The sequence below is a fragment of the Eutrigla gurnardus genome (assembly GCF_963514095.1).
Source record: "Eutrigla gurnardus genome assembly, chromosome: 20".
Classification (NCBI taxonomy): Eukaryota; Metazoa; Chordata; class Actinopteri; order Perciformes; family Triglidae; genus Eutrigla; species Eutrigla gurnardus.
In genome coordinates this window covers 4,598,846-4,626,339 of record NC_139931.1, presented here as the reverse complement: position 1 = coordinate 4,626,339, position 27,494 = coordinate 4,598,846, and the positions used below count along the sequence as shown (strand labels likewise).

Here is a 27,494-nt window from a genome sequence, read left to right as displayed (position 1 = left end):
AGAATCACGTCACATCGTAGCGAAGGCAGGTTACAACTTAAGGGGCTCAAACATTAGTGCTGTCTGTCAACTGTGGTACTTTCTATTGTTTTATAATCATAGCCTGGCCTCACACACATGACAATAACCATGACGACTTACATGACATTTGTTTCTCTTATAGTCAGTCTTGTTACCTGAATCTGAAGCGGTGAAGTCACTTTAAGAGTCGCATTATATTTATATTTATCAGAAGTATGAATGCTCAGTTTTACTGTCAGTGCTGCTGACATCTCTGCTCAGCATCTTATCATTTACCAGCTGTTTCCTGTGTGCATATCTGCATTTTGGTGTACATTCGGGTGACTTCTATTTCCAGTATGGTCTCACCTACTTGGCCTCAAAGCCGGTTATCGCTGTTATTTTCTCTGATAAAGTTTATCAGGGAGGAAGGGGCTATTGTGTGCATTCACTGTAAGGCTTTCTGAAGATTGACGCACCTCTGCTATGAAATTGTGTTTTTGTGTACTTAAGCGTGTTAATGGTTCTACATCTGCCAGTAAAGGGTGTTTGTGAAGTGGCTTCCTGGAAATCGGGCAATTCATTTCTTTTAAATATCCTGAAGTGTGTTTACTTCAGAATATCATTACCAGACTTAATACACCCCATTTTCTTTTTCTCCCTTATTTTGAACTCTTCTTACTACTTAACACTCTTTATGTGATAAGAGTGAGCACTTTATTTTGACCATCTTTGAAAGCACATCACAAAATACTAATGTATGATATAATAATAATGATTTCATGATCACCAGAAGGGATTCTGGGTAGTATAATTTGTCTGTGATTGGCACTCCCAGGCATGTGATGTGTTCCCATCTCACACCCTGGCCTCTCTGTGCTCCTCTCACCCCCCTCCAGGCCAGTGTAGGAGGTGTGCGTCGCTTCACCAAACCCCTGGAGTCTCTGGAGCGCTCCCTGGAGCTCTCCCGCCACCGCGGCCGGAGGACAACTCAGAAGAGGCCGAACTACAAGAACCTAGGCGAGGAGGAGGATGAGGAAAGGGCTGGGGGAGGAGGTGGAGGAGGAGGCAGCGTTGGTGGAGGAGGAGGAGTAGAGGAGGGCTGGGACGATGACGGCCGAGGAGGAGAGAGGGAGGGAGGCCGAGAGAGGGAGAAGGGAAAAGGTACAGAGGGAGGAGGAGGAGGAGGTGGGAGTTCTAAGGGAAGCAGAGCGAGTGGGGAGACGGCGGAAGGTGAGTGTGTGTCTCATTTGACACAGCAGTACAGGGCTGTGTTTGTCAGTGTGTCTTTAATGCCATCAATCAGACACAGTCTCCCATGATGCACCTTGGTTACCCAACAGCCACCACAGCTGCAGCCCTCGTCTCCAAACAGAAAAGAGAGAAAGTAACTCTTTAAAAAGCAGAATACTCAATTTCTTACCGTTAATGTGCTCTGCTTCTTTGCTTGTCATTTTGAGCAGATAATTTTAAAGTGCACATGACCGTTACTGTGTTCTCCATTTGCTGTTGATTGTCAAATTCCAATTAGACCGGTCTCAAGTTAACGACATGATTGATTCCTGAAAAAGGAAGTGTTCATGTCAAAGAACGATTGTGTTAAAATTGAGGCAAAAAAAAAATGCAGATGGAAAATGAGAGAAAGAAAGTAAATGTATCCCAACATTCCTCTTTGGCTAGTTTCGAGATGAGCAGTCCCTCTTTTGGCTGCTTCCCCTGTTTGACACCTTTTTGTTTTTTAATTTCCCCATGGTTAACATGGCTACCACTGACCATGTGTCCAACACAATCTCCATGACAGCTGACTGTCCATTTCCACGGTGACACACCATCCATCCTGTGCTCCTCACCTCTCCGCCTGTCTCTCACTCCTGCTCCGTGTGCATGTGTGTGTGTGTGTGTTTGTTAGGTTTTAAAATGTGACCATTTCACTCATCTGAAAGGATTCCTTCTTTACTTTGACTGCATGTTTGCAGAGAGTCTTTGTGTAGGTCTTCTGCATTTGGGTTTTAACACAAGTTACATTGTGGGCTGCAGAGGAACAGATAGTTTCAAAATGACACATGTCCCATTTGGGGTTGAAATACACACGATTGACCTGATTGATAAGAAAAGATCAAATATACTTTTGAACACGGTTTAGGTGACATGTTGTACATCATTTTTTGAAACAGTCATTGCATTTTAATGTTATCAAATAGTAAAACAGGAATGTATTCCCTAATCAATAGAAAACAGAGAGTGAGAAGGAAGCACTTCAGTCTTTACATGCATATTTACTGGTGACAGTAGCCCACTTTTTTCTTCATAGCGTTGTGACGTATGTTTTTGTTCCGGTTGTGTGATGTGAATGTGGAAAATACATTTAAAACAAAACTCATCTTTGGGTACGTGTGCAAGTAAGGACAAAGTATTTGTGTGGGCACACAGAAATAGAGATGGTGGTGATGGAGAAGTGTAAAGTGTCGGAGCTGACGGAGCAGAACATCACTGACGAAGAGAAGACCGCTGCAGCCACCCGCACGCACACACACAGGAGCAGGTACATGTACACACACACAGGAGCAGGTACATGTACACACACATGAGTACACACACACACATGTGAACACACCAAACGGTTTGATTAAAAAGTAAAAGGAACTGATGATCTCTTCTCTCCCTGCAGACCGTTCTTAGACATGGTGTACAGCGCTCTCGACTGCAACACCGATGACTACCACGCCCTCTTCGTCCTCTGTCTGCTTTACGCCGTCTCGCACAGCAAAGGTGGGCCTTCCTTTCCATTCGCACATTCATTCAGTTGGTTATAGTGGCTCATTGTACTGGGGAAATGAAAGTTATCTGGCGTCCACATCGGAGCTCTGTTTTTCAACGTTTTTGACCTCCTGTTGCTAGGGCGACAGCTTTGGTCAGTTCGTAAATTAACTTCCTGTCATCTACTTCCACGTCTGGTAGGTATAAACAGAGATCTGCTGGAGCGTCTCCAGTTGCCAGTTCCTGACCAGGAGAAGAGCTCCTACAGCCTGGTGCTGGTAGAGAGACTGATCAGAGTTATGAGCCAGGCAGCACAGCCAGGTAACACACACACACACACACACACACACACACACACACACACACACCATTCCAAGTCAGTCCTTAGTCGGTATGATACGGTATGAACACATATATTACAAGAAGCTCTTTATGCGAGTAAATGAAAATGTAGTAGAAGATTAAACAACTCAAAAGACACAGGTGTACATTAAATGTTAGATATTAGCCTTGTGCACGACCTTCCATACAAACTTTGCTTTGTTGAGCCAATATGGCCCTACAGAATGTACTCTAATATCTTGTGCATTTGTTTCTGTGTGTGTGTGTGTAGATGGTAGAGTGCGTCTAGCTACCCTGGAGCTGAGCTGCCTTTTATTAAAGCAGTCTGTGCTGTCAGGAACCCACTGTCTAATCAAAGATGTCCATCTGGCCTGCCTGGAGGTACGCCACACATAAACATGCTACACTCGTACATATACGCTCCTGTAAACTTATCAGAGCGAGCATGTGGAACGTTTTGATCTTGTGCCAATCATATACATGATTGATGAACGATCTTGTGCCGAGCAATAAAACATGCCTTCATAGTTAAGTGTAGCACTTCCACAGAACCTGCAGCTGCAGGGTTCTGTGGTAATGCTCCACAGCATGTTTTTTTTACCAGGGAAAAGCCAGACCATCCTGTTCTTTTCTCCAGAACTCGTCCCGAACCTCAGATATCATCTCATTAGCTGTGTTATGTTATGTACGCCCCCCTTCCCTTCCTCTCTCTTCGGTTTCCCTCCCTAGCTTGCACAGCACTTCTTTTTTTTTTCTTCTCCCTTGTCCTTCTGAGAACTTTGTTTCCGCTTCCCTCAGTCCTCCACGCCCTCCCTTTCTCAGCATTCCACCTTTCTTCAAAGTTTATTTTGCTCAACGTCAGGCTTCCGGCTCTCTTTCTTGGGATAGCCAATGCCGACACAATAACAGAATTGACCTTACTGACCTTGAAATAATAATTTACTTAGAATATTGTGATAAATTGGCCCATGCTGACCTCCTTTCCACCATGCTGTTGGGGAAATAACCGAGTAGTCATGTTACTAATCTCTGGCAGGAAAACAGGGAAAAAAAGTCCAGGTTTAGTTTATTCAGTGTTATCACAGGCGACGTCACATTGTTGAAGGATTACCGTTTGTAAAACTACGTTGATTCTAACATCACTGCAGGAAGAACTCTGACTATTCATCCTCTACTTTCTTGATGCTTGATGTGAGCGGGTAAACCAGGGAAGCATGTATTGCCGTTACAGGAAATGGCCTTGCATGAGATAGCACAGGGATTACATCAGTTATCAACATCCAGCGAATCGGATCCAATTCCAAATAAATGTGGGATAAGGGTTAACCCTTTCTCAGGAACAAGGGGTACTAAAGGTGTGTTTATGATTCGGATAAAGAGTCGCAAAGAATGTGTAGGAAGCCTATTTATACACTTGTTTGACTTACTATTTACACACACTCGATTCACTCGAATTCATCAAGACTTTCCCCAGTTTTTTGATTCTTTGTTCACCGTGGAGACAAAAACAAAGTGACCTCATGCATTGAGTGAACGATGGTTCAGACTGTGTCTTTACATGTCATACTGTTTATACTCATGTTTGTGTTTGCAGGGTGCTAGGGAAGAAAGTCTGCATTTACTGCGGAGATTCTACAAGGCGAGTTGAGCACACACACACACACACACACACACACACACACACACACACACACACACACACACACACACACACACACACACAAAGCATAAGGGTTAAGTGGCAACTCACAGCTGGAAACACACTCAAACAGAATGGTGCTGTCCAACAAATGATGAATGCAACACAACAGATTTTAGCATACTTTTGTCGATCTGGCTGCCTAGGAAACATCTGCTGGGCAAACAGACTGTAAAAACAATAATTTAGGGAGAGTAATAAAGAAATGGAGGAGTAAACAGACCATCTGGTATTACAACCTGTTCTTCTTGAGATGTATGTTAGAGCAAAAGCTGAATCACCGTCTGCTCATTAAGTCTCTTTTGTCTGTGTGTGTTTGGGTTTATCCACTTATTATAACTGAAACCATTTCCCTGAAGGTGTTATAGGTAAAACCGAAAATGTTTCCTATGTTGTAATAACAGGATATTTATTATCATAGGCCAAATGATTTCCATGCACTAAGTGCTTTCTGTTTCTCTTTGAAAGTGTTTGGATATCAGATTTGGAATCAGTCACAGGAGCTGCTTTTATGGTCTCCATCGCTAGTTTACGGCATGATGGAGTCAATTAAATTATGGTCCCGTTTCCAGTCAAATAGATACCAATACAGGGTATGCTTCTGGGGCGTGGCTACATTGTGATTCACAGGTTGTTAAGTTAAGTTGCTTCCATTTTCACTTGACTGAGACGTGTCGGTGTGTGGTTAGATGAACACGCTGAGCTGCTGAGTACACACTATATATATGTATAAACAATCGCTGCAACTCGTCTTAGCGGCCCAGCATTTCCTGTTTTATTTCACAACATAATTTTGATGATCGGACATCATGTTAGAATTCCTCTCCCACTCCCGTCATCATTTATATGGCTTTTGAACACACGATAGATGAGAAGGTTTATTGTTTGGATGTGACACTTTAATAGCTCCAGATAAGAAACAATCCTTGTTTAATAAGTCACAGGTCTATTGCATGCAACAGGAGCAAATGTCGTAACGCGGCAAAACTCTAAATATGACCATGAACACAAACAATAGCAACATTTATGGCATTATCACCACAGAAAACAAGGAATACATGAAAGAGGGGAAGTGCAGTAGGTTGTGGAGTATCATTTAGAGATTTTTATATACGTGTGTATTCAAATTCTTCTTCCTGCTATCAACTATATAATTGTGAATAATTGTAATACATTTTTATAGATATCTAATAGAAATAACTCCTGCAGTTATAAAACATTACAGGTTGTGGCCCTATGTTGCATATCGTCTCTGTATCTCTACTGTCACGATCAAGTAAAAAAGGCTATGCAGCAACATAACGTAACAGTGTATACATGGGATTTAGTGTGTAGTAATGGCTGCTTCCAGGATGATGAGGAACAAGAGTATGAGGAGAGCAGATGGTCTGCATGCATTATGAACTGTATAATTAGGCACAAAGATGTATTTGCTTAATTTTTATGCATTAAAACATGTCTTATTGTTTGAATTCATCATGTTTTTTTAAAAAAACTGGCTTTCCTTTTGTCATCACAGGGGGAGGAGATCTTTCTGGACATGTTTGAAGATGAATACAGGAGCATGACGGTTACTTGGCCTTTATCTGATATCACATTTTCTTCTGAGCCGTCGCATTCTCTTCGTGCCGCTAACGGGTTGGGTTTTTGTTTTGCGTACGTTGCAGAGTAAACCGCTGAATGTGGAGTATCTCATGATGGATGCCTCCGTGCTGCTGCCGCCCACCGGTACCCCTCTGACTGGCATCGACTTCGTCAAGAGACTGCCGTGTGGCGACATGGAGAAGACGCGCAGGGTGCGTCCTCACCATCTCAGAAATCAGACCACGCTGCATATAACACTGTTATATATAATATACACTGTTTGTTCTCAACTAACTGTACCTCTCCGCTCTCTGCACAGGCGATCCGTGTGTTCTTCATGTTGCGGTCCTTATCTCATCAGCTTCAGGGAGAACCTGAGACGCAGCTGCCTCTGACGAGACCTGAAGACCTTATCAAGACCGATGACGTCTTAGACCTCAGTAAGACACACACGGAGGAGCAGAGACGTAATGTTTATTATGTCAGACGGCATGCTACACGACGGCTGACGTGCTTAATTAGCTATCATATTTGAATCTAATTAGTGCAATAAAAGTATAACTGAATAAAGTCGAGGGAACTTTATTCTATCTACAAGAGCAGGAGAAAATAATAATAACTAATAACAAGTCATACAGTGTACAATTTCCCTAAAAGAACTTCCATCATTCTACAATTACAGCAAAAAAGTGTTGCACACACTCACTTTTGCAAAAGGCAGCATTAGATGTGCAACGCAGACGTGTGAGTGCAGTCTTAACAACACACACACACACACACACACACACACACACGCATACGCGCATGCAAACATTCACAAGCACCGCGACGTGCATACAGACACAGTTTCCCACACACTCTCAGAAAACCTGAGCAATCTTCTCTTACTGTACACAGGTGTGTTGATGATGTTATGGAAACTTGCGTGTGGTTAGCTGCGTTTGCAGAATATCATAAGTACTGCAGAGTATTGTGAACTGGAGTGAAGACGCTGTCGCACGCGATGCATATACTTTGCACATCCCTTCCTGTATTTGTTCTAAAGAAGTTGTGACTAAATTTAACGATACAAATGGAAACATGCAACTTTTTCTCAACCTGACAGCACTCGAGTTCTGCATGGCTACCTGCTAACAGTAACTTGTTGTTAAAGTGTGTGTTTTTAAAGGTAAAGGGTGACGCTGTGGAAACAGGTTGAGAGACATTGGGGTTACTCCGTTCTTCTTTTTTTACTGTCACTTTTAATTTAGTAAGGTAGTTGACTAAGAACACACACTTACAGGTTTTTCCTTGTTGGTTGGGGGATTTAAACCTGCAACCTTCCACCCACAAACTAGGCTGCCACAATTTTTCACCACATCCTTGGTTAGCTATTGAATCAGAGAACTTTTGCTAATTTAGTAGTAAAAGTAGTCGTGTGGTTAAAGGGTAGTCTCGCAAGGGGAAGGGCATGTTCCCTTCCCATCAGTTGAAACGTCAAACGTGTGCTTAAAGGAGTGTCTTCTCTTTGGCTGCATACATGTGGAACACAGGAGCATACAAAGAAGAGTATTCACTATTGACTGTCCAATTGTTCAAAAACACTTCATGTGTTTCTAATGAGCGTGTGAACACATGATCTCTTGAAGAAGAGAAGCTTGAAACTAAACTGGAGTCACATTTTTTGTTTATTTTTTATTTTTTTCATACCAGTGAATACAGTGACTCCATTGTCCTTGAGTACTGTTTGTGCAGGAAGTTATCATTAATAGCTCAAGGGAACCCTTGCCAGGACAGGTAGTGTTGAACACATAGACACAGATAAGGCTGGCAGCTTCACTGCACTGCTGTTCGGAAGGAAAATAAGTCCGATTTTTCTCGAGGTTACTTTGCTTGTAGTTTAAAAAAAAAAACCGGGGTGGGGGGAGTACAGGAGTCTTACACATTTGCTGAATAATAAGTGATGCAAAACTGTCCTGATTACTGGAACTCATGACACGGCACAATGCCACTGAAACAATGTGTGCAGATGTCTTCTGCGAGCGGGAGGAGATGAAAATTCACATGACTAATAGATGGAAACGTACTTGAAACCAAACCTTTCATAGAAAGGTGCTTCTCTGCATTTTGCATGGTTTGGTGAAAGTGCTTTCAAAACAAATCCAGTGGTTGAAACCACCATTGTTTACTGGGTAGAGTCAACTTAACGTCTATCAGATGTCCAAGCTTTGGACCAAGTTGACCCGCCCCCGCCTTCTGTGGGTAGACGTTAAGTAGAAGTTGAGGGTGGGAGGTCTTTTTTTTTTTTCTGACTGGTCAGGAGGGGATTTACTCGGGACAGGGAACTGTTTCTCTGTTAGTGTCACTTTGCTGACGTCGTGTATCGGGGACTACCTCACCAGCTGCAGGTGCTTTTTCCTCCTCGCCGTTTCTCTTTTAATATTGGTAAGAGAGAAAATCGTATAACCCGAGAGCCACATGATTTACCCACATGTGAACATCAACAGCTGTTAAAAATAGAGTTCCCTTACTGTACCGAAGGGGCTACTTAAAAGAACAAAAAAACAAAACCTGCTTAAGGATGTTCTAAATAAGTCACATGGTTTATTTGTCCAGATCCTTGAGAATTTACATTGAGGAACCAGAGAGAATAAATACTATGATGACGTGAGCGAGACTCCGCTAGAGGGAGAGTCATTAGATCAGTGTGGTGTTACCAGTTTACTTTTAGACCCAGTGGCAGTTGGGAATATAAATAAAACCAGTGGTGTCGAATCATTGGTTCTACATTTTATATTTGCCTTGCAGTAGGTTTTGTGAGCTGAACATGTGGTGTAGAGAAGAGTCGTCTTTGTCCTTTCAAGTGTGTGTAGCAGCCCGTCTGTTTGACTGACTGTGTACTCCTGTATGCCTTCTGTATTAAACTGCTTGTCCTGTAATAATAAAGAAAAATACAGCTCAACAGTGAAACACGAACCTAAAACTAGGGGAGGCCACTTAGTATCTTTCACTTAGTTTCCCTTCTAAGCATTTCTTAGAAGGGAAACAAAAAACGGAGTAGCACAGCTGGGGCTCTTTATTTCATCATAAGGGATGAATTTAATTTGTAATATAAAACAGAAGTCTGCTCTTCTGTCAGTGGCCTCATATTTTATGGTTTTGCATTGGAAATCCACTTCTTTCCAGTGAAAAAATGTGTGTGTGTGTGTGTGTGTGTGAAAGTGATTTCTAATTTGCATCATCCAACACATTGTGTTTGTTGAGGCTTCATTGTTTTAATGCGTGACCCTTCCTGTCCCGGCTGCATACTCTTCTTGTTAGTCGTTTTATACGAATACCATAGTTTATACGCTTTGAGTGCAGAACATCCATCCAAAAAAGGAGATATATTGCGTTTGGTAAAGTTCACACAGGCAGACCTGAGGCGCTCATTCTTCCTTCCCTCAACTCGAGTTACATAGCAGTAGTTCACCGTCATGTCTGTGGTGTCTTTCAGATAACAGTGACCTCATAGCCTGTATGGTGGTCAGTAAAGATGGCGGCCAGGCCCAGAGGTTCCTCGCCGTAGACGTGTACCAGATGAGTCTGGTCGAACCAGAAACCAAACGCCTCGGATGGGGCGTGGTCAAGTTTGCCGGCCTTCTGCAAGTAAGAGAAAAAGTGCTGTGTCTGTGTGTGTCTGTGTGTGTCTGGGTGCCTGTGTGTGTGTGTGTGTGTCTGGGTGCCTGTGTGTGTGTGTGTGTGTGTGTGTGTCTGTGTGTGTCTGTGTGTGTGTGTGTGTGTGTGTGTGTGTGTGTGTGTGTGTGTGTGTGTCTGTGTGTGTGTGTGTGTGTGTGTGTGTGTGTGTGTGTGTGTGTGTGTGTGTGTGTGTGTGTGTGTGTGTGTGTGTGTGTGTGTGTGTGTGTGTGTGTGCGTGCCTGTGTGTGTGCGTGCCTGTGTGTGTGCGTGCCTGTGTGTGTGTGTGTGTGTGTGTGTGCCTGTGTGTGTGGGGGCCTGTGTGGGCCTGTGTGTGTGTGTGTGCCTGTGTGTGTGGGGGCCTGTGTGGGCCTGTGTGTGTGTGTGTGTCTGTGGGTGTCTGTGGGTGTGGGTGTCTGTGTGTGTGTGTGTGTGGGTGCCTGTGGGTGTGTGGGGGCCTGTGTGTGTGTGTGTGTGTGTGTGTGTGTGTGGGGGCCTGTGTGTGTGTGGGCCTGTGTGGGCCTGTGTGTGTGTCTGTGGGTGTCTGTGTGTGTGTGTGTGTGTGTGTGTGTGTGTGTGTGTGTGTGTGTGTGTGTGTGTGTGTGCGCGTCTGTGTGGGGGCCTGTGTGTGTGGGGGCCTGTGTGTGTGGGGGCCTGTGTGTGTGGGCCTGTGTGTGTGTGTGTGTGTCTGTGTGTGTCTGTGTGTGTGTGTGTGTGTGGGTGCCTGTGGGTGTGCGTGTGCGTGTCTTTGTTCTAAAGAGTGGATAAAATGTTGAGTTTCTGATTTGTTTGTTTCTGTCGTTCACTGTTTCTACTTCCCTCTACAGTTAAGACCCTTTGTTTGGGTCTTTAATGTTACTGTAAATGTATGATTTAAAGTTAGAGATTACGTTATTGTTCCTTTCTTATTCTTGGTCTCACTTCTTCTTTTCTTTTAAATCTGTCTCTTGAGTATTCGTCATTCTCGGTACAGTTTGTCCTTTCTATTTCTCTTCTTCTTCATTTATGAGATATTTTTTTTTTTTTTAAACTGTATTTCTAGAAATGTATGATGAGAGAGCAGATACAGTAGCATCCTCTACTTCTTTGAGGCGTGTTTCGACATGCTGTATCTGTTTGACCACAGACGAGACCCAGACGAGTCTCGGTGATATTTCATTTTTCTAAAGAATTTCTAAACAATATTGCATGATATAAACAGTATCTTCAGCTGTAAGCTGTGTAATGTTTCCTTCCTTTTTCTGCTTTATGAATTTCGTTTTAAACCCTCATTTTATCTTCCTCAATTTTTTTTTCAATTCCTTTTCTAAATATGTCGTTTTTTTGTATTGATTTTGCTTTACTTATCTGTCTTAGTCCCACTCTTTACTTCATACTCAATGCTGCCTCACCCTATGAGCAACACAGCAACGGCTACGAGTCATTTTCTATGGAAGGCAGAGGCATGAAGCTATAAACCGAGCCCATGTTCCCTTTTCCATCTAAAGAAGGGCTGTTAGCCAGTTCCCGGCGCTACTTAATGTCATGAACACGTCAACAAGCGCTTGAGCAACTCTTCAACAGCCACTTGCCAACAATGTAGTCGGCCACGCTCCGCCATTGTGTTGTTTTTGTCGCTCGTTGTGTGAGCATAGCATAACGGTCTCTTTATTCCCTCCCTCTCTCTCCTCCTCCCTACATCCCTCTCCCAACAGGACATGCAGGTGTCTGGCGTTGAGGACGACAGCAGGGCGTTGAACATCGTCATCCATAAGCCCAGCTCCAACCCCCACGCCAAGCCGCTGCCCATCCTGCAGGCCAACTTCATCTTCGCCGACCACATCCGCTGCATCATCGCCAAGCAGAGGCTGGCCAAGGGTCGCATCCAGGCCCGACGCATGAAGATGCAGAGGATCGCAGGTGTGGGCCCTATTAATGTTTTAACCCATGCTCGGCATGACATCAACATGACCCCCTTCCTCTTCGGGCAGTACAGCAGAGTGATGCCTTTCTCCCACTCAGAGGCTTCAGACGCTACTCTGAAAGTACAGTGCAGTGACATTTACTAGAAATCACATGAGATGTTAGCAAGAAACCTGTAGGTAAAAAAAAAAAATCAAACTCTAAAAGCAGAAGTACACAACTCTGAACATATAATTATGAAGAATCAAATCATCACTTATGTATCACTTCACTAAATGAGCTTCAGAGTAACAGTCATATACCTGAAATAGGCTTTCTTCTCGTCATTTGATCTTAAGTTATTCATCTATTAATACATTTTAAATGACCTCTTCCTCCAATTCTACGTATAATGATTTATCCCCCAGTCATTAGAGCTCCCCCTCACACTGGTCTGGTTCTTAAGAATTTCATGCAAAATAGCTGAAGTCTTGCCATTGCAACACAGAAGAAGAGGATATGAGCCCTGCCAAAAAGTGCACCAGATATTCTCAATGCCTGTAATAACATGTAAATCATTTCTTAGTTACTTGGAATCCAATCATAATAAATACGAAATTTAGTCTTAGACGCCCTTCCCTTCCATTTCAGTTCATGTCCCTCTTACATGCTCCACTTGCTCCGTCTGCAGCTCTGTTGGACCTGCCGGTGCAGCCCAGTGCGACGGAGGTGTTGGGTTTCGGGCAGACAGCCAACGCCTCTCCAAGCGGCCTGCCTTTCCGGTTCTACGAGCAGTCGAGACGGGCGCCCAACGACCCCACGGCGAGCAGATCAGTCTTCGCCACCGTCGATAAAGTACCAGGTGACATACAGATAAATGGACTCCACTGCCTACACGAACACGCAAGGAAACCACGGCAGTAAACTCAGGATTCTTAGTGAGAAATATTACAACATTCAGTACTAGAACAGCAGGTTAATAAAGGTTGTTGAAGGGTTTCTTTCTGAGTCTTGTGGGAAACTTTCTCAGACAGTTACCCTGACCTTCACACCAAACGGTGATAGCATCTTAGGTGGAAATGGGTTTGATATTTGATCTTTGGTGTAGGAGTCCCACAGTCGGGAGATTTAGATCAGTGGTTTTTTTTTAATATAAAAAGAATATACGACTCCTGAGTAATTCATGTATATCCATTTTTTTGTTACATACCATTTGATTAACTTTAGGTTCACTTTTGTTGCTCTATCTGTTCCTGCTTCAGTTCCTGAGTAGGACTCACCAGCTTCCATTTAAATGGTGAACGTCCTGAAAACCAGGCACTGTGGAATCGGATAGCCGGTTTATTTCTAGCCACATTAAAGGCATGTCTCCTGATTATTATCAATGTGGTGTCTTTGGATGAAATGCAGTAATATTTAAAGTTTGTTTATATACACTTTAAGTTTATATCTCTCTAAGAACTAAACAAATTCAAACATGTGCACAAACATGTGTCTTTCCGGATGGATACGGCCAAGTGAGATAATTTCCGAGCCCTGGTAACACATGACTGTGTGTCTGTGTGTCTGTGTTCATGTGCGCCATTCTCCAGGTTTTGCAGTGGCTCACTGCGTGTCGCAGCACAGCCCCTCGCCCCTCTCCTCCCCCTCGCCTCCCTCCAGCGGGAGTGGGAGCACAGGAAGATGTGACTCTGTTACTGCGAGCACTATATCGGCTCAGAGCCCCACAGGTAGCTCACACACACAGTGCATCACACACACACATACAGGGCTTTATCAGGCCTGGATTCTGGACTATAATGGAAATCAATCACTTGGGGAAAGAAGGATTCCAGAGAATATGTTTGACTGTTGATGGAGGTGAAGTGTGCACACACATACCCCCCCTCACATGTAGTACTGGTGCATATGCACACCAAAACAATACTGGGCGGTAATGTCAGTTGAGCTGTTTAAGTTTAGAGGAGGGCGGTTTGTGGAATGTTCTGGCTCCTCCTCCTCACTCCAGTGAATGGAATGTTACCTTCTCACCCAATTAGACCCACCTGCACCGGTAAGCAAGTGTAGGGTGAGCTAAACCAAGCAATTACACACATTTCTTTCTTTGATTATTTTTATTTCAAACATGTCGACATGAAAACAGAAAGTGTCATACAGAAAATCAAATATTACGCAACTAGAAAACATAGAGATGTATGAATGAAATGTCAGAAAGGGAGTGGGAAGAAGTATACACTTATTTAATCCCAACCCATTATTCATATTCTCTGTCATACATATATTTTAATAACATTTATAATGAATAATGAACATACTATTCAAGTGTCATGTCGATCTGTTATGGAGCACCCATCCATAGCAACGAGCACACCATACAGTATAGCGTGCCTTACCTATCCTCCTACAGCAGTGCCCCTCCCTGCTAAGAGGACATCATCAGGGAAACACTTTCCTTAATTGGACCCGCTGTCAGAACAACAACAATCCTATGAACCCACAAAACAAACACACATGCGTGCGTCGTGTGTGCGCTTTAAAATATAGCGAAACATTGGACTGAAATGAATGATGAAGCAGACACGAACGCTTATTTCTGGGGAACACAGGCCCAGTGAAAAGGGAGGAATGGCAACCTTTTCACAGACACACAGGGCACATGACGGCGTCCTGTGCTACAGGGTTATTATATACAGCAGGTGTGTATGTCTGTTGTTTTCTTTGTGAACGTAAAAAAGCAGCTGACCTTCAGATCACCTGTTGTAGAGAACATGGCATACCTCCGGAGATTGCTGCTGTATGTACATAAAGCATTGTTCAAGCCAGTCCCTCCTTATCTGGACTCAAGTGAACCGACTACCTGAGCAGGTGAAAGTTAACACCGAGTGCAGGGACAAAGAGTGGCTTGTTCAAATGAGAAGTGTTCCTTATGATTCCGGCTGTCTAATGTAATTACATAATTAGATTAATGAACGTCTCATGCCAGCTGCCAAGAGGTGATTGAACACATCGCTGCTAAGAAACTAAGTCGTGACAGTGTTTGATCTGCTGAGTCTTTACGAAGAGACACTCAGTCAGTGTTTTCATACCGGAATGGTTTCATAACTAATGTGAAACAGCAAATCACAAAAATCTACAGCAATCTCCACGAAGAGAACCTGTTTTCACATCTTATCTCCCAAGTGAAACGGTGCGGATCATATCGTTCACTCTCCAGAGTTACAGTTTGTTTCCATTTATAGATCTGACATTGTTGTAAAACTGTTTTTTTGTCTCTTCCATACTGCACCCTTACACTCTTACAATGTAAGTATGCTGAGACGGTAGTTTACATCGTAGTTCATGGCTTGTTTTGTAATTCTGCCCAAACAAATGATGCTGTTACTGTTAAAGCTCTCGTATAACTGCTGTTGCTGCTGCTGCTGCTGCTTCTATCACATTACTGTACAAAGCTTTTTTACGCTGACGACCATCACTTGAACCCATCTTTGTTCGATGGGATCTGCTCATTCTTAAATCCTTAAACATGTGTTTTCCTGTGAGTTCACCTGCTTCACTTTCTCCCCCCTGCTCTCCTCTAGATGATGGTATGTTTCTGGAGCACACGCCACCCTCCTCCTCCTCCTCCTCCGGCAGAGAAGGGGAAGGAGGAGGTGGAGAAGTAACGCTACTCTCCTCTGCTCCCTCGACCCCAGTCACGGCCCTGGCCCCGAGCCTCACGCCAGCGTCCCAGCCCACCATCTCCCTCCTCACCGACAACAACGCCGAGACCCTCAGCGTGGAGTCGCTGACGCTGCTGCCCCCCTCAGACTCGCCGCACCTGCACCCCTGTGCCGGCCACGTTCCCGCGACGCACTCCCTCCAGAGACCGGACGCCTGCATCGCCGAGGAGGAGGAGGAGGAGGAGCAAAGAGAAGAGGAGGAGGAGGAAGAGGGCTCGCCGACTGAGACGGATGCAACGGTAAGAGAGGAAACCACAACGGCGGAGTCAGTCGCCCCCACTGACGAAGCACCGGAGGAGTCGGAAGGTGAAGATGCACCTCGGGAGGGGCTGCGAGAAGGAGACTCCTCCACGGTGACTGAGTATGTAGAGAACACAGAAGATACAGAGACACACACTGAAACACCAGACTCACCTGAACTGGATTAAGTGACACACACACACACACACACACACCATCACCTTCATGCACTTGGGCATCTCTCTCTCCCACACTAAGAGGACAGTGAAGTGTGATAGTTCAACTATCCGGCTTGACTGCAGTATATTTTCGTGTTCGCGACCTGTAGATAGAGTGTTGTGTCAATAGTTGTTGATTTTTGGAGGCATGTCGACGTTTGTGTTTGCACATGAAGAAAGACTCTTTTAAGGGAGCACATTTGGGTTTCTGTGAGTGTGTCCCGTTGGGTTTTAGCAAGCGTGTGTAAAAGACGCGCAACCAGCAACGTTTTTTACTCATTCGGATCGATTGTTTGTCAACTCAGACACACACACACACACACACACACACACACACACACACACACACACAAACACACACACACACACCACATTCTACCGCTGTGAGCTGTCAATCCAGGCTACACTTGTGTCTTATGTTCACCACTGATGATTTGTGGCGGAGGTCACTTCTATGCTAACACACACACACACACACACACACACACACACACACACACACACACACACACACACACACACACACACGTGCTATACATGCAGTCCACACAGAGTCAGCTGCACTTGCCTTTTAACTGCTGTATGTCAGACCCGTTAGCAGTTACTGCCACCTGTGTGTGTGTGTGTGTGTGTGTGTGTGTGTGTGTGTGTGTGTGTGTGTGTGTGTGTGTGTGTGTGTGTGTGTGTGTGTGTGTGTGTGTGTGTGTGTGTGTGTGTGTGTGTGTGTGTGTGTGTGTGTGTGTAGCTGACAGGTTTATTATGGGTTGATTCCTTGCAGTGTATCATAGGATTTTTTTTTTTTTCCAGATATGCAAAATTAATCACCAACCCTCGATGGCTTTGCTTTTATTTTCAAGTTCCATTCTAGATCACAAACTTTCCTCCCATGTCCACCCTGTTAGTTGATCGCCTTCAGGGATTAGATGACGTGTGAGTCACCAATCAGCATCCTGAATGACAGAATCATTGATTTGAAAGATTTGAATGGAGCTGAACACGTGGCGCATTAAGTCGTTGCAGTCTGTAAGACTGAGCTTCTATTTTGCTAATTAAAAAAGCTAATATAGTTTGATATTTTCAGGAATATAGATACAAAACAAAGAATAATTATCTTGATTAAATGAAGCGTTGACAGCCTCACAGAGTGAAGTAGTAGAATAGAGAATGTATGAGCCGGTTGCCCCCTCGGGCACTGACCTGAGCTCAGTTTTACCCTGCATATATCTGAGAATAGTGGATAAATGCTCTCAACAATCCAATCACTGCTGGGAAGCAGGATGCAGACATCGATGTTGCATTTAATTATTGATTAGCCATAAAATAGCCATTCTCCAGGAAACCCAAGTAGGACTATAATTAGGTGAATACCCCCAACAAACCTGAAGCGTAGCGTTTTAGATCGTATTGTCATCCCCAGCTGTGTTCACGAATGGAAACATTCCAACCGATAGCCCCAAGAAACTAAAAAAAAGCACTCTTGAAAACCAACATTTCTCCAGAGGCTGTTCTGAGGTCAGTGCAGAGGGGCGAACCCCTCCACGCCCGCCTCCTTTGAATAAAGCTTTACTGCTGCAATAATGTTGAGAGCTAACCAATGAGGGGGAGAGATGAATGTAACTAACTTGATCTCTGTGGTGTTGGTTGAGCGTTTTGAATGGGATCAGTGTGTTTTATCCTTAATTCATGAATTGATTTGTAAATCTAGGAACATATTTTCCTCTCCGTCTCATCGATTTTAACCCTTTTAACTTCTTCTTCTTCTTCTGCCTTTGGTTTCCAGCTCCTCTTTTCTGTGCCGTTATCCTATCAGTTAAAGTCTTAATGCTTGATCATTGTTTGTTTTTTTAACTCTGTACAGTCATGTTTATAAAGGAGATATTCAGAGCAATACTTGCCCCTCCATCTTGCTATTGTAAATTGCAGAAGAATGATAGTGATGATCACTGGCGTGCTGAAGAGGCTTGGCACAATTTGTAGAGCAGCTTCTGATGGTTTGGAGGAACACGGCGCCAACATGGCGGCGTGGCGCCCGTAACTATTGGCAACCTCTGTCCAAACACGTCAGGAAAAGCTTCCCTTATTAAGTCTCTGATTGTAGTGTGTGTATGTAATATGTTTATATGCTCTGTAAATGCTTTTTTTTTTTTTTTTGCTTTTAAATCTGTAATTATTGTTAATGAAGTGAAACAGAGGAATAAATAAAGAACTGCAATAAATTATTCTACTTAACAACAGTGAGGCTGCTGCTCTTGTTGTTGCGTCTACAGAAGATGTTTTAATTTATTTTTTTTTGCTGTTTTTTTTTTTCCACAGCCCTTTTGTTCGTGATTTTTCCCCCCCCCCCTTTTTCACAGAATCACACTGTAGCAGCAGAGGAGGTTCTCCTCAGTGTTTGAGCAAGAAAACCACAGGAAGCATTAGAAAAGAACTGCCAAACCCAGCAACACACACACACACACACACACACACAGCCTTGAACACTATATTGTGTGCATGTCATGGCTGTCAAAACCAGCGTCCCTGACCTAATCTGAAAGCAAACATCCATCTTGTGCGTTTCCACAACCGGGTGTAAACTTCTTGTTCGTCAGCGATGCGTCTCCCTTGGGTGCAGCTGGTAAAGGTTAAACCACATTAAACCATGAAGATGCCAGTTCACACCATGGCGTGCCCTTTTATTCACTATTGGTTTACTACTAAGCCTGTGCTTGGAAGTGTGAACACGATGCATGTGGTTGCTTCTAAGCTGAACTCATATTTGTGTGCGTGGGACCGTGATGACGTTGCCGTTGCACTTTCTACCTTTTGCGTTGTGTGTGTGTGTGCTCGCTCTCTGCCGGCTGCACTCAGTCATCTTGCGGTCTGTATGTGTTGCTTTTATCGCGGTTCGTTTCTTCAGGGAAGTCTGGTAATGTGTGCGTAAACATGTGACTGGGTTCCTGGTACTGCAACTATACTATACTGGTGTGTGTGTGTGTGTGTGTGTGTTTCCTCCTGTGCAAACCACATTCACAGTATCCACATTTTGACTGAAGAGATCTTCGACTGATTTGAAGATTTGTGCAGTTGTGCTGTTCACTTCAGCAGTACTACAGAGATTAACGCCCCGTACGTCTAGTTCTCTGGTTTTCTTTATGTTTTATTTCTAGCTTCTGATTGGTTAGTTCAGTCGGGCCCTTTCTCATTCTCACAGAGTTAAATACCGACTACCCTTTCAAGTTACAACAATTCAAATACATCCACGTGATTATAAGATGCTGAAAAATGGCTCTGGGAGTGTGATGACATAGTGGGTCAAACAAACAGGAGACCAGTGTAATTAAGTGATTCACTTAGTTTGTAATTATGTTATGATGTTGTTATTTTACGCCCAACTATAATTTATACGTTTTTTTAATCGAATCAAGTGTTTTAAACAAGGAGGCTGACGAAGCATCAGCATGTGACGAATGAAAACTTGCTCAGTCACACGTGAGTTCAGAACAAGGAAGTGTTGTTTCTCTTTAGGTGTCTGCGGTTGTTGTTGGGAGAACAGTCCGGATTGTTTCCTCTCATTAAGATTGATTCAAACGCTGCATATCAAACCCGTATGTAGGCCTCTATACCAGTTTATTTGCCGCTCCTAGCTGGTCGCCTAGTAACAAGCTGCATTATTAAAATGGTGCCAGAGATCATATATATATATATTTAACATATATATATATATATATATATTCTGATGGACGATATGCTTCACTGCATGAAATATTTCAGACGAGTGTATTTCTACTGCGTTTCCCGCCGTTTTCAGTCTTGATGCTAAGCTAACCTGTAGCCTCATATGTTTGGAAAGACATGAGAGTGGTATCTTTGCCTCCAGCTCTCAACCAGGAAGTGTGGAACTGGAGAATGTTTTTAGAAGTTGGGGGAATTCTCACACTGGCACACTGGATTTCGTTGAAGCTCGTCTGAAAGCACATCACCATTTTTTTTTTGTGTGTGTGTTTTAACAAAAAATAGATCCTGCTCTCTGCTGACTGTCGTGTTAAATCTTTGGGATTTTACGTCTTTAGCTGAAGATTCAGCAGATCTTTGACCAGACGGCGTGATAACCTCTAATCTGACGAGAGAGGCTTCCTGTAAATCAGTTGTCATACTGTGAATTCTGAGATCGACTAAGAAGAATCGGTGGGGAAAGAAACACCTGAAAAAACAAAGGAACCTGGTGAGAAATGATTAGAACTTTTGGTCATAGGGAGGCTGCTATATAACCTTTATTCGTTCTCATCTCCCTCCCTCATGCCTTCTTCATCTGGACCCGTTTCCCAATTATTTCAAAGGCCGGCGTGGTTTAAAAGGACAGTAAACTCCGAGCGGAGGATTCCACAGAAATCAGCTGATAATCACAGAACACCTGACTTCACGTTTCACTTCTCAAAATAGTTGTGATTGTCCTGAAAACTGAGAAGCCGTGAATGAAACTGCTACCAATGATTCACTCGCCACCCCAAGACGCGCTCTGATCTATGATCTCATTCTCTGGGTAACTGTGAAGAAAAAAATGCAGATATTACAATCATAGTGTTTACATTCCTGACTCATCTTCCACTGTGGGGTGTGTGTGTGTTTTAATTATATCGGCAAACTGATCAGGCTTTACTTGAACCATGCTGCGAGAATATTCAGTATGACTCAGCCTTGTGTGTGTGTGTGTGTGTGTGTGTGTGTGTGTGGGGCTACAATTGTCTCGACCCAAGAGAGAATTAAAAATCCCCGAAAAGATCACAAAGCCTTATGGTAAAGTTTGGTTTTAGCGCTGGAGTTCTGGTTAGGTACGAGGAAGAGATTAAAGGGTTAGTTACGAATTTTAAAAATGGAAAGCAGCCCACGCCATCTAGAATGTGACACATGCTCTCACTGAGAATTTGAGTTAATGATTCTGCTTTGGAGAGATGAAGCCAGTCGGAGTCGAGGCTCACCGTTCTCTAATACGTACTGGAGTTTTTAAACGCTGGCTCGTCTTTTTTTAACATTTTATTTTCAGGTTGCCTGACAATTTAACTGAATGGTCACTCCATTATTCAGAGCATTAATACAGCATTAATCACTGAATAAAGATATAGTGGAGCGATGTGTTCCTGAGCAGAGGATGAAGACGCTGTCCCTCTGTGTGTGTTGTTATCCGAGCTTCTGCTTGCTTTGTTGACATAGCTGGGTTGTTTGCTTTAGTGTACGTGACCTAGCGTAAACACTGTTAGCTCTGTCGGCACATTTACCGTAGTTTGCACTGTTAACACCGTTAGCTGCAAGCCGCCGGCTCAGCCATCGCCAAGTATTATCCATCCTCTCATTGAACTCTCTGCCTATAATTGAATAAGAGTAGATTTACTTGATACAAACCCATCAAATAATAAAGTAGTGGGGCGGTTAAGTAACTCAAGCTGACTTTTGTGTTTTTCTTAAAAAAATACTTTTCATTTCTTCCCGTAAGTGTCAGAAATCAGAAACTGTTCCGCAATGATGACATGAAATTTGCTCAGCAGCTTTGCAAACGGTAGAAACCAGAAAAAAAAAAACATGGTGGATACTCCGCATCTATAGATGTCAGCTGCAAGTTGAACTCTTCAACTTGTGGTTCTGACAAAACAGAGAACATTTCATCAGCTTCTGCTGCAACTCTACAACGGTTTTGTGTGAACGCAACAATGTGTGTAAAAAGCTCTGCTTTGAGTCACCCATTCAAACCAGTTACATATACCTGGATCATTATCACCACACCCAGTAAAGAATAGGGATTCTAGTATGTGTCGTCCAAAACGCCACTCCTTTTACACATTTCCTTTTTGCATCATCTTAAATGGCACCTAAATGTACTGTATATGTAAGTGTATTAACATCTCGTATGACTGTTTATCTGCTGTAATATTCCATTCTGCTTATTTACACCTTTTTAAATATGTGCTTATCATAACTCTCAAATGAGACGTGAACTCTAACTCTAACTCTGACCTTGATCTAACATGTCTCTCAGTCAAACCGCTAAACCCCCCCAAAAATAAAAAATAAAAATTTCCCACTTCCTCCTGAGGAAATTCTAATCTGTGCTCGGTCCTCATTAGTTTAAAAAAAGTACTACACACACACACACACACACACACACACACACAATAGCACACTCACAATGTGTCATCTCTGCCTGTTTCTGGTAAGTGTGTGTTTCTGCGCGTAACACGGTCCGTGTAAGCCCGCCCACCTGTCACTTCACCCTACACGGATGAATCACCGTGGTGACGATACTGTACGCTACGTGTCACGCTTCCTGTCTGATGTCTGTGTGCGAGGGTGTGTGTGTCTGTCCCTCCCTCTCCTGTCTCCTACACCGGGAGGAAGAGAAACACCATCAAATCCAGGAAGGTTAGTTCAATACCTTTTATTTCAAATATAATAAAACAATAAAAATAATATTAAAAAATAGATATCTAATTCAGTTTAGACAGTTATTATCTGCCTGGCAGGAAGAGGCTCCTCCTCCACGTACAGTACAACTCCAGACCTCGGGACTCCCAATACAAGCCGACATCCTCGTATATATTTCATATGCAGACATCAGGCCGTATTTGAGCCATCGGTGCTGGCAAACATTCATGTGTGATGTAAACATTCAACAGTTAGAGTATTAAGTCTGCTACAAAATCCCAGCGGTCCACTCCGTCCACGCTCTTAAAATCCTCCCACAATCCACTTTTAAATCCGTTCTGGTCCCTGGCGGAGCCGACCGAGACTCTTTAAGCGCAACTGTATCTCCCTTGTGTCTGCGGACTTCACTTAATGCAGCTTCCCCCCACGTTCCATGCGTCCCGAAGGCCTGAAGTTGTGTGCAAGTCGAGTCTCCGGAGGTAATGTGTGTTGAAATGTCCAACCCCGTCCAACTCCGATGATGACATCTCTTGTTAAACACTGTGCAGCTTCCCCGCCCAAGAGATGCTTCTACGTGTAACCATGGCGACGCAGTCCTAACCCCAGATGCGCAGTGAGTGTCTTCTTCCTCTGTATCGTTACTTGGCGAGAACGGCCTCGTTGAAATGAAACCTAACACTAGCAACAGTCTGTGTGGAAAGCTGGTCACAGTTTGTAAGGGAACTCCAACAGGAAGTCCTGGACGACGTGAGTCAGCGGCAGCTCTGCCACGCGGCTTCCCCCGCCGCACACCTCCATGATGCGCTTCCTGCACAGCTCCTGCAGCGTCGGCTCCCATTTCCTGTACGGGATGCTCAGGCTCTTCTTGGGCGAGTTGATGTAATGCTCCAGGAGGGCGAAGAGCGTCGGGAAGGAGCGCTCGTTGCCCGCCAGCGAGAACTTCTGCCGCTTGTAGTCGATGCGCACGCTCAGCGGGCCGCTCTTGCCGTTGTAGGACAGCGTGAAGAAGACGTCCTTCTGCCGGCTGTCGCGGATGAGGAAGCTGCCCGGCGGCGAGTCCCGCAGCATGCGATGGGCGTCCTCCACTCCCAGGGGTCCCCAGTAGAAGCCGCTGCGCTCGAGCTTGGACGCCGTTTCCGTGATGATCTTGCAGTCCTCCTTGCAGGAGAAGGTGGGGAAGTGGGTCAGGTAGACGGAGGGGACGAAGCCCGTTCTGGGGCCGGGATCAGCCCGACGCTGAAGCGGGGCCGACTCTGTGGGGTGAGCGCTGAGAGGGGGCTGCCTCGCCAGTGGAGGGGGCAGGGATGAAGATGAACACAAAGGAGGAGAGGATGATGAGGAGGAGGAGGATGAGCTTAACTGGGTGTCATGGCCTTCCACTGTGCTGTCGGCTACCATCCTACAGGGGAGAGAGGGCCTAGACCCTCTCCCATCGCTAACCACCACACTGACATCCTGAGGAGACAAGAAAAGAAACCGTTAGCACCTTATACAAACAGTTATTACAAAATTATAAACACGTGGCAGTGAATGTATACACAAGAATACAAAATCTTCAGGTAAGAACTCAGTGCTCTAGAAAGACAATTACTTCTGTGTTTCTCTGTGTGCACAAGTCAGTGTATGTTTGATATACATTCAAGTCAAGCCGCACTCTGTTTGATTGAAATGGAAGCTGTGGTTCTGGCAAAAAACCATTACTGAACACAGGTTATGAGTCTTATTGTGGTTATTCTTGTTCTTCATTACTTCTGCTTCGAATACTGAACTACCGGGTTTGAAATCAAACTTTTTCAAGCCAATGAAAATTTGTTATACATTAAAATTACATTTTTTTTCTCTCGTTTCTTCAGAACATCTGAGCAGCTTGAAGTACTAAACTGCAGGCCTGGACTGATTGGATCAGGAGGAGAACATCTGCAGATACTCAACAGCTGCAGTACAACTTTACAACAGTGTCGGTGCCCAGAACTCATCATCAACCATCCTGTCTTTGTGTGTGAGTCACTTTTTCTTCCCCCTGTGTAGTCCAATTTAAATAACCTCAATTTTAAATAGTTAATAGTTAACTAGTTAAAAATAACCTGGGAAAGTTAATAATTCACAGCTTCTTTTTTTTTTTTCCAGAAACACAAATTCTAATTTCCCCACTTTAAATATTTAGTGGATTTTCATTGGCTGGGGTCAACAGCTGGAACGGGAATGAGGAACAAGAATGCATGCATTTTTGCAAAAAAAAAAATAAATAAAAAAAAAATCCATGGATTCAGAGGCTCTCTTTAACATTTGAATCCCTTATTTTTCACACTTCACAAAAAAAAAAAAAAACCCCAGCAGCGGTGAATGTTGCAGAGCAGCATTTCGGACTCAGTGTTCTCTTACCGTTTTGTTCTAAACGACAGCGGCGGTTTGTGTGCAAATCCCGCAGCTCGCTGGAGCAGAAAGAGACTCCGGGTTTAAATCCTTATCGGGCTGGACGTTTCCTTTTGACGGCTCGGGGAGTGTCGTGACTCCCGTCCGTGACTCCTCGCAGCCTCGGTGTGTTTGCGTGATCGCGGCTGCTCCGCCGTCTTTATATCCCGCTGCTCCGCCCCGGAGTCGCATTAGCGGCAGCGAGGCCAGTTCCGCTAAAACAGAAGCGAAAGTGAAACTTAGCAGCAGAGCAGCAGCAGCAGCGGCATCACCCCAACCCCCCATCTGCTCTTTCAGTTCTGAATGCAGTCATTATTTGGAGAATTTCGAGAAAACCGCAAAGCCACATGACAGTTTACAGAAAGACAGACGGATCCGAGCACTGGAAGCATTGGTTTGCCTCTTTTACTGGTGTTCTATGGACCTTTTTTTTGAAGGACTGAGGATTATCTTTTTTCTTCTTTTTTTTTTTTTTAAAGAGACACTGCTCATTTTCTTCTGTTCTTCACTTTGAGCACCACAAGCTGCCACGCAGTCCTTTAATGTTCTGGATATTCTGGATATCACTTACACTAAGATTCAAAAAGCACCACGAGGGAAAAGAAAATATGTATTTTTTTTTTAATTTAGGGGTAGCACCTTTAACGTTGCTTTATTCATTGGTTGCAAAATGCATGCGCTCCGATTCAGATATGTATAATTAAACATGCACAAGTCAAAACAGGATGTGCTCGGCCTCTTTATGTGGGACGGTCCTTCCTGGAGAAGTTTGCACCACATGAGGTTGAGTTGAAGTCTTTGCATCAGTCTCGAGAACATTTAAATGCACAAATGCATTTAAAAAAACAAAGCTTTTAATTTAGCAAGTCCCATTATGACTGTCAGAAAGCACAAAGTAAATGATATCAAGTCACGTGAGAGGGAACGTTTAGGTCTTTGTTTTAAAAAAGACACCAAATCACTGCCTCTGCTGCACTTCTTCATTTGTTGTTAATAGCAGGCTCTTCTGCAGAAGTGTCGCTGGTCGGCATGTTTGGGGTGATTCATCACAGAAATGCTCATATTGTGACATCCTGGCAGTCATTTTGCTATTTTGACTTTCAACATGAAGCAGGCCAGAGAATCTTTTTATTTATTTATTTATTTATTTTTAGATTATTAACAGTATTAATTGCATGATGACTCATCACACAACATTTTTGATGATTTCTTATAATATCGAGGCAGTTTGTACCAAAATATCAGCAGACAAACCGACAATAAACTCACTGTAACTTTATTCACAGAGCTTTCTCTCTCCCTATATGTGTGTGTGTGCAAGTGATGTTTATTAGACAATTGCATGTTACTTAATCGGGGTTTCATGCCAACTGTTTCATGTACTTGGCGGGTAGAAATGTTGTCAACACGGTGGTTTAAACGTGAGAGTCAGAGGAACTAACCTCTTACAACAGAGTGAGGTGGGCAAATAGAAAGTTAAGGAAAGACTTGTGGTCAGCTGCTTTGCTTAAAGTGGCAGAGGCAGGCAGACAGACAGGCAGGCAGACAGGCAGATGATAGCAATTAATGCTTTGTATGGTCATAGTGTTACGGTTGGTTTCATTTTAGCTGGACCAGTCTGACTCCACAGGTACTCAGATTTGCCTGCTGGTTCCAGTATGTGTATCTGATGGTGTTGTTGAAATATATGATATAAATGTGTTGTGTGATGCAGACTGTCACTTAAAGGCTACAGATTCTATGAGTTCCTTTCTGCAAAAAAAACATGGAATAATCATCCCTAAGGAATAATAAGCAAAGGAACACACGTGAAACCAAAAGTAAACGGTTGACTTTACGGCACTAGAGGCAGCTGCAAGGTCACGTCCCTGAAGTCGGGGTCAGTCGGGGTACGAATACTTTCCACCATAGAGACCGACAAAAGAAATGTGAAGAGTTAGAAAGAAGCGAGCTCACCGGATCTCCTTAGACCCGCTGCTTATCGTTACTCAGCTCGAGTGGACTTTAATTGCTTATGCGGGAAATCGAATCTCATCTATTTTTACGTTTAACTGCGGCCTTGAATGTTTTGTGCACAATGCAAAGTTGGACCACATTTATATTTGTGCAGCGAGATATGATTCATGTGCGGAGAGAGAGAGAGGAGGAGTTTATTGCTCTCTCTTAATCAGAAACACACTGCTGTCTCTGCATGTCCATCTGGGATTTCTTGCATGCATTGCAGACATATTCCTAACGGCTGTTGTCTGATGCTGCACCATGCGGTTCGGAACGGCGTGCTCGGGTGTCTTGCGTGCTCATTGGTCCGCACGTTGTGTTGGTTTGCAGGTGTGCGTGAACTCCATGAGTTTCATTTCTGTGAAACAGGGAGAGAACCAAGAGTCTGAAGCACAGCCAGCTTCACAGAGAGCCTTGTGTTTACTTGCAGAGCTGTGTGTGTGTGTGCGTGTGTGTGTGTGTTTGTGTGTGTGTGTGTGTGCGTGTGTGTGTGTGTGTGTGTGTGCGTGTGTGTGTGTGTGTGTGTGTGTGTGTGTTAATCAACGCAGCGGTTTGGCAGAAAATAGTTGATACTCTCGTGCAAATCCAAATAAT

General features: G+C 43.9%; 2 protein-coding genes across 5 annotated transcripts in view; one reads left to right on the top strand and one right to left on the bottom strand.

The window, feature by feature from the left end:
- The window catches only part of clec16a (C-type lectin domain containing 16A), a 29,665-nt gene extending 13,248 nt beyond the window's left edge, over nucleotides 1–16,417 (top strand). Inside the window, exons 10-23 of one of the 4 annotated variants that reach the window (XM_084036330.1) lie at nucleotides 900–1,233; nucleotides 2,431–2,542; nucleotides 2,669–2,769; nucleotides 2,959–3,078; nucleotides 3,371–3,480; nucleotides 4,694–4,738; nucleotides 6,318–6,368; nucleotides 6,466–6,594; nucleotides 6,702–6,822; nucleotides 9,858–10,009; nucleotides 11,731–11,935; nucleotides 12,609–12,779; nucleotides 13,510–13,647; nucleotides 15,496–16,417. In XM_084036330.1, the coding sequence (XP_083892456.1) occupies nucleotides 900–1,233; nucleotides 2,431–2,542; nucleotides 2,669–2,769; nucleotides 2,959–3,078; nucleotides 3,371–3,480; nucleotides 4,694–4,738; nucleotides 6,318–6,368; nucleotides 6,466–6,594; nucleotides 6,702–6,822; nucleotides 9,858–10,009; nucleotides 11,731–11,935; nucleotides 12,609–12,779; nucleotides 13,510–13,647; nucleotides 15,496–16,064 (2,358 nt within the window). In that variant the 3' untranslated portion in view covers nucleotides 16,065–16,417. The remainder of the gene's footprint in view (nucleotides 1–899; nucleotides 1,234–2,430; nucleotides 2,543–2,668; nucleotides 2,770–2,958; nucleotides 3,079–3,370; nucleotides 3,481–4,693; nucleotides 4,739–6,317; nucleotides 6,369–6,465; nucleotides 6,595–6,701; nucleotides 6,823–9,857; nucleotides 10,010–11,730; nucleotides 11,936–12,608; nucleotides 12,780–13,509; nucleotides 13,648–15,495) is intronic. The other 3 variants (XM_084036332.1, XM_084036331.1, XM_084036333.1) reach the window with 3 other exon arrangements.
- A 6,070-nt stretch (nucleotides 16,418–22,487) lies between these two features.
- On the bottom strand, nucleotides 22,488–25,159 carry socs1a (suppressor of cytokine signaling 1a). The gene is made up of 2 exons (XM_084037226.1): nucleotides 24,873–25,159; nucleotides 22,488–23,945 (listed from the first exon to the last, which is right to left on the bottom strand). The coding sequence occupies exon 2, from the start codon at nucleotides 23,886–23,888 to the stop codon at nucleotides 23,196–23,198; it is 693 nt and encodes a 230-aa protein (XP_083893352.1). The 5' UTR covers nucleotides 23,889–23,945; nucleotides 24,873–25,159; the 3' UTR covers nucleotides 22,488–23,195.
- Nucleotides 25,160–27,494: the final 2,335 nt, after the last annotated feature.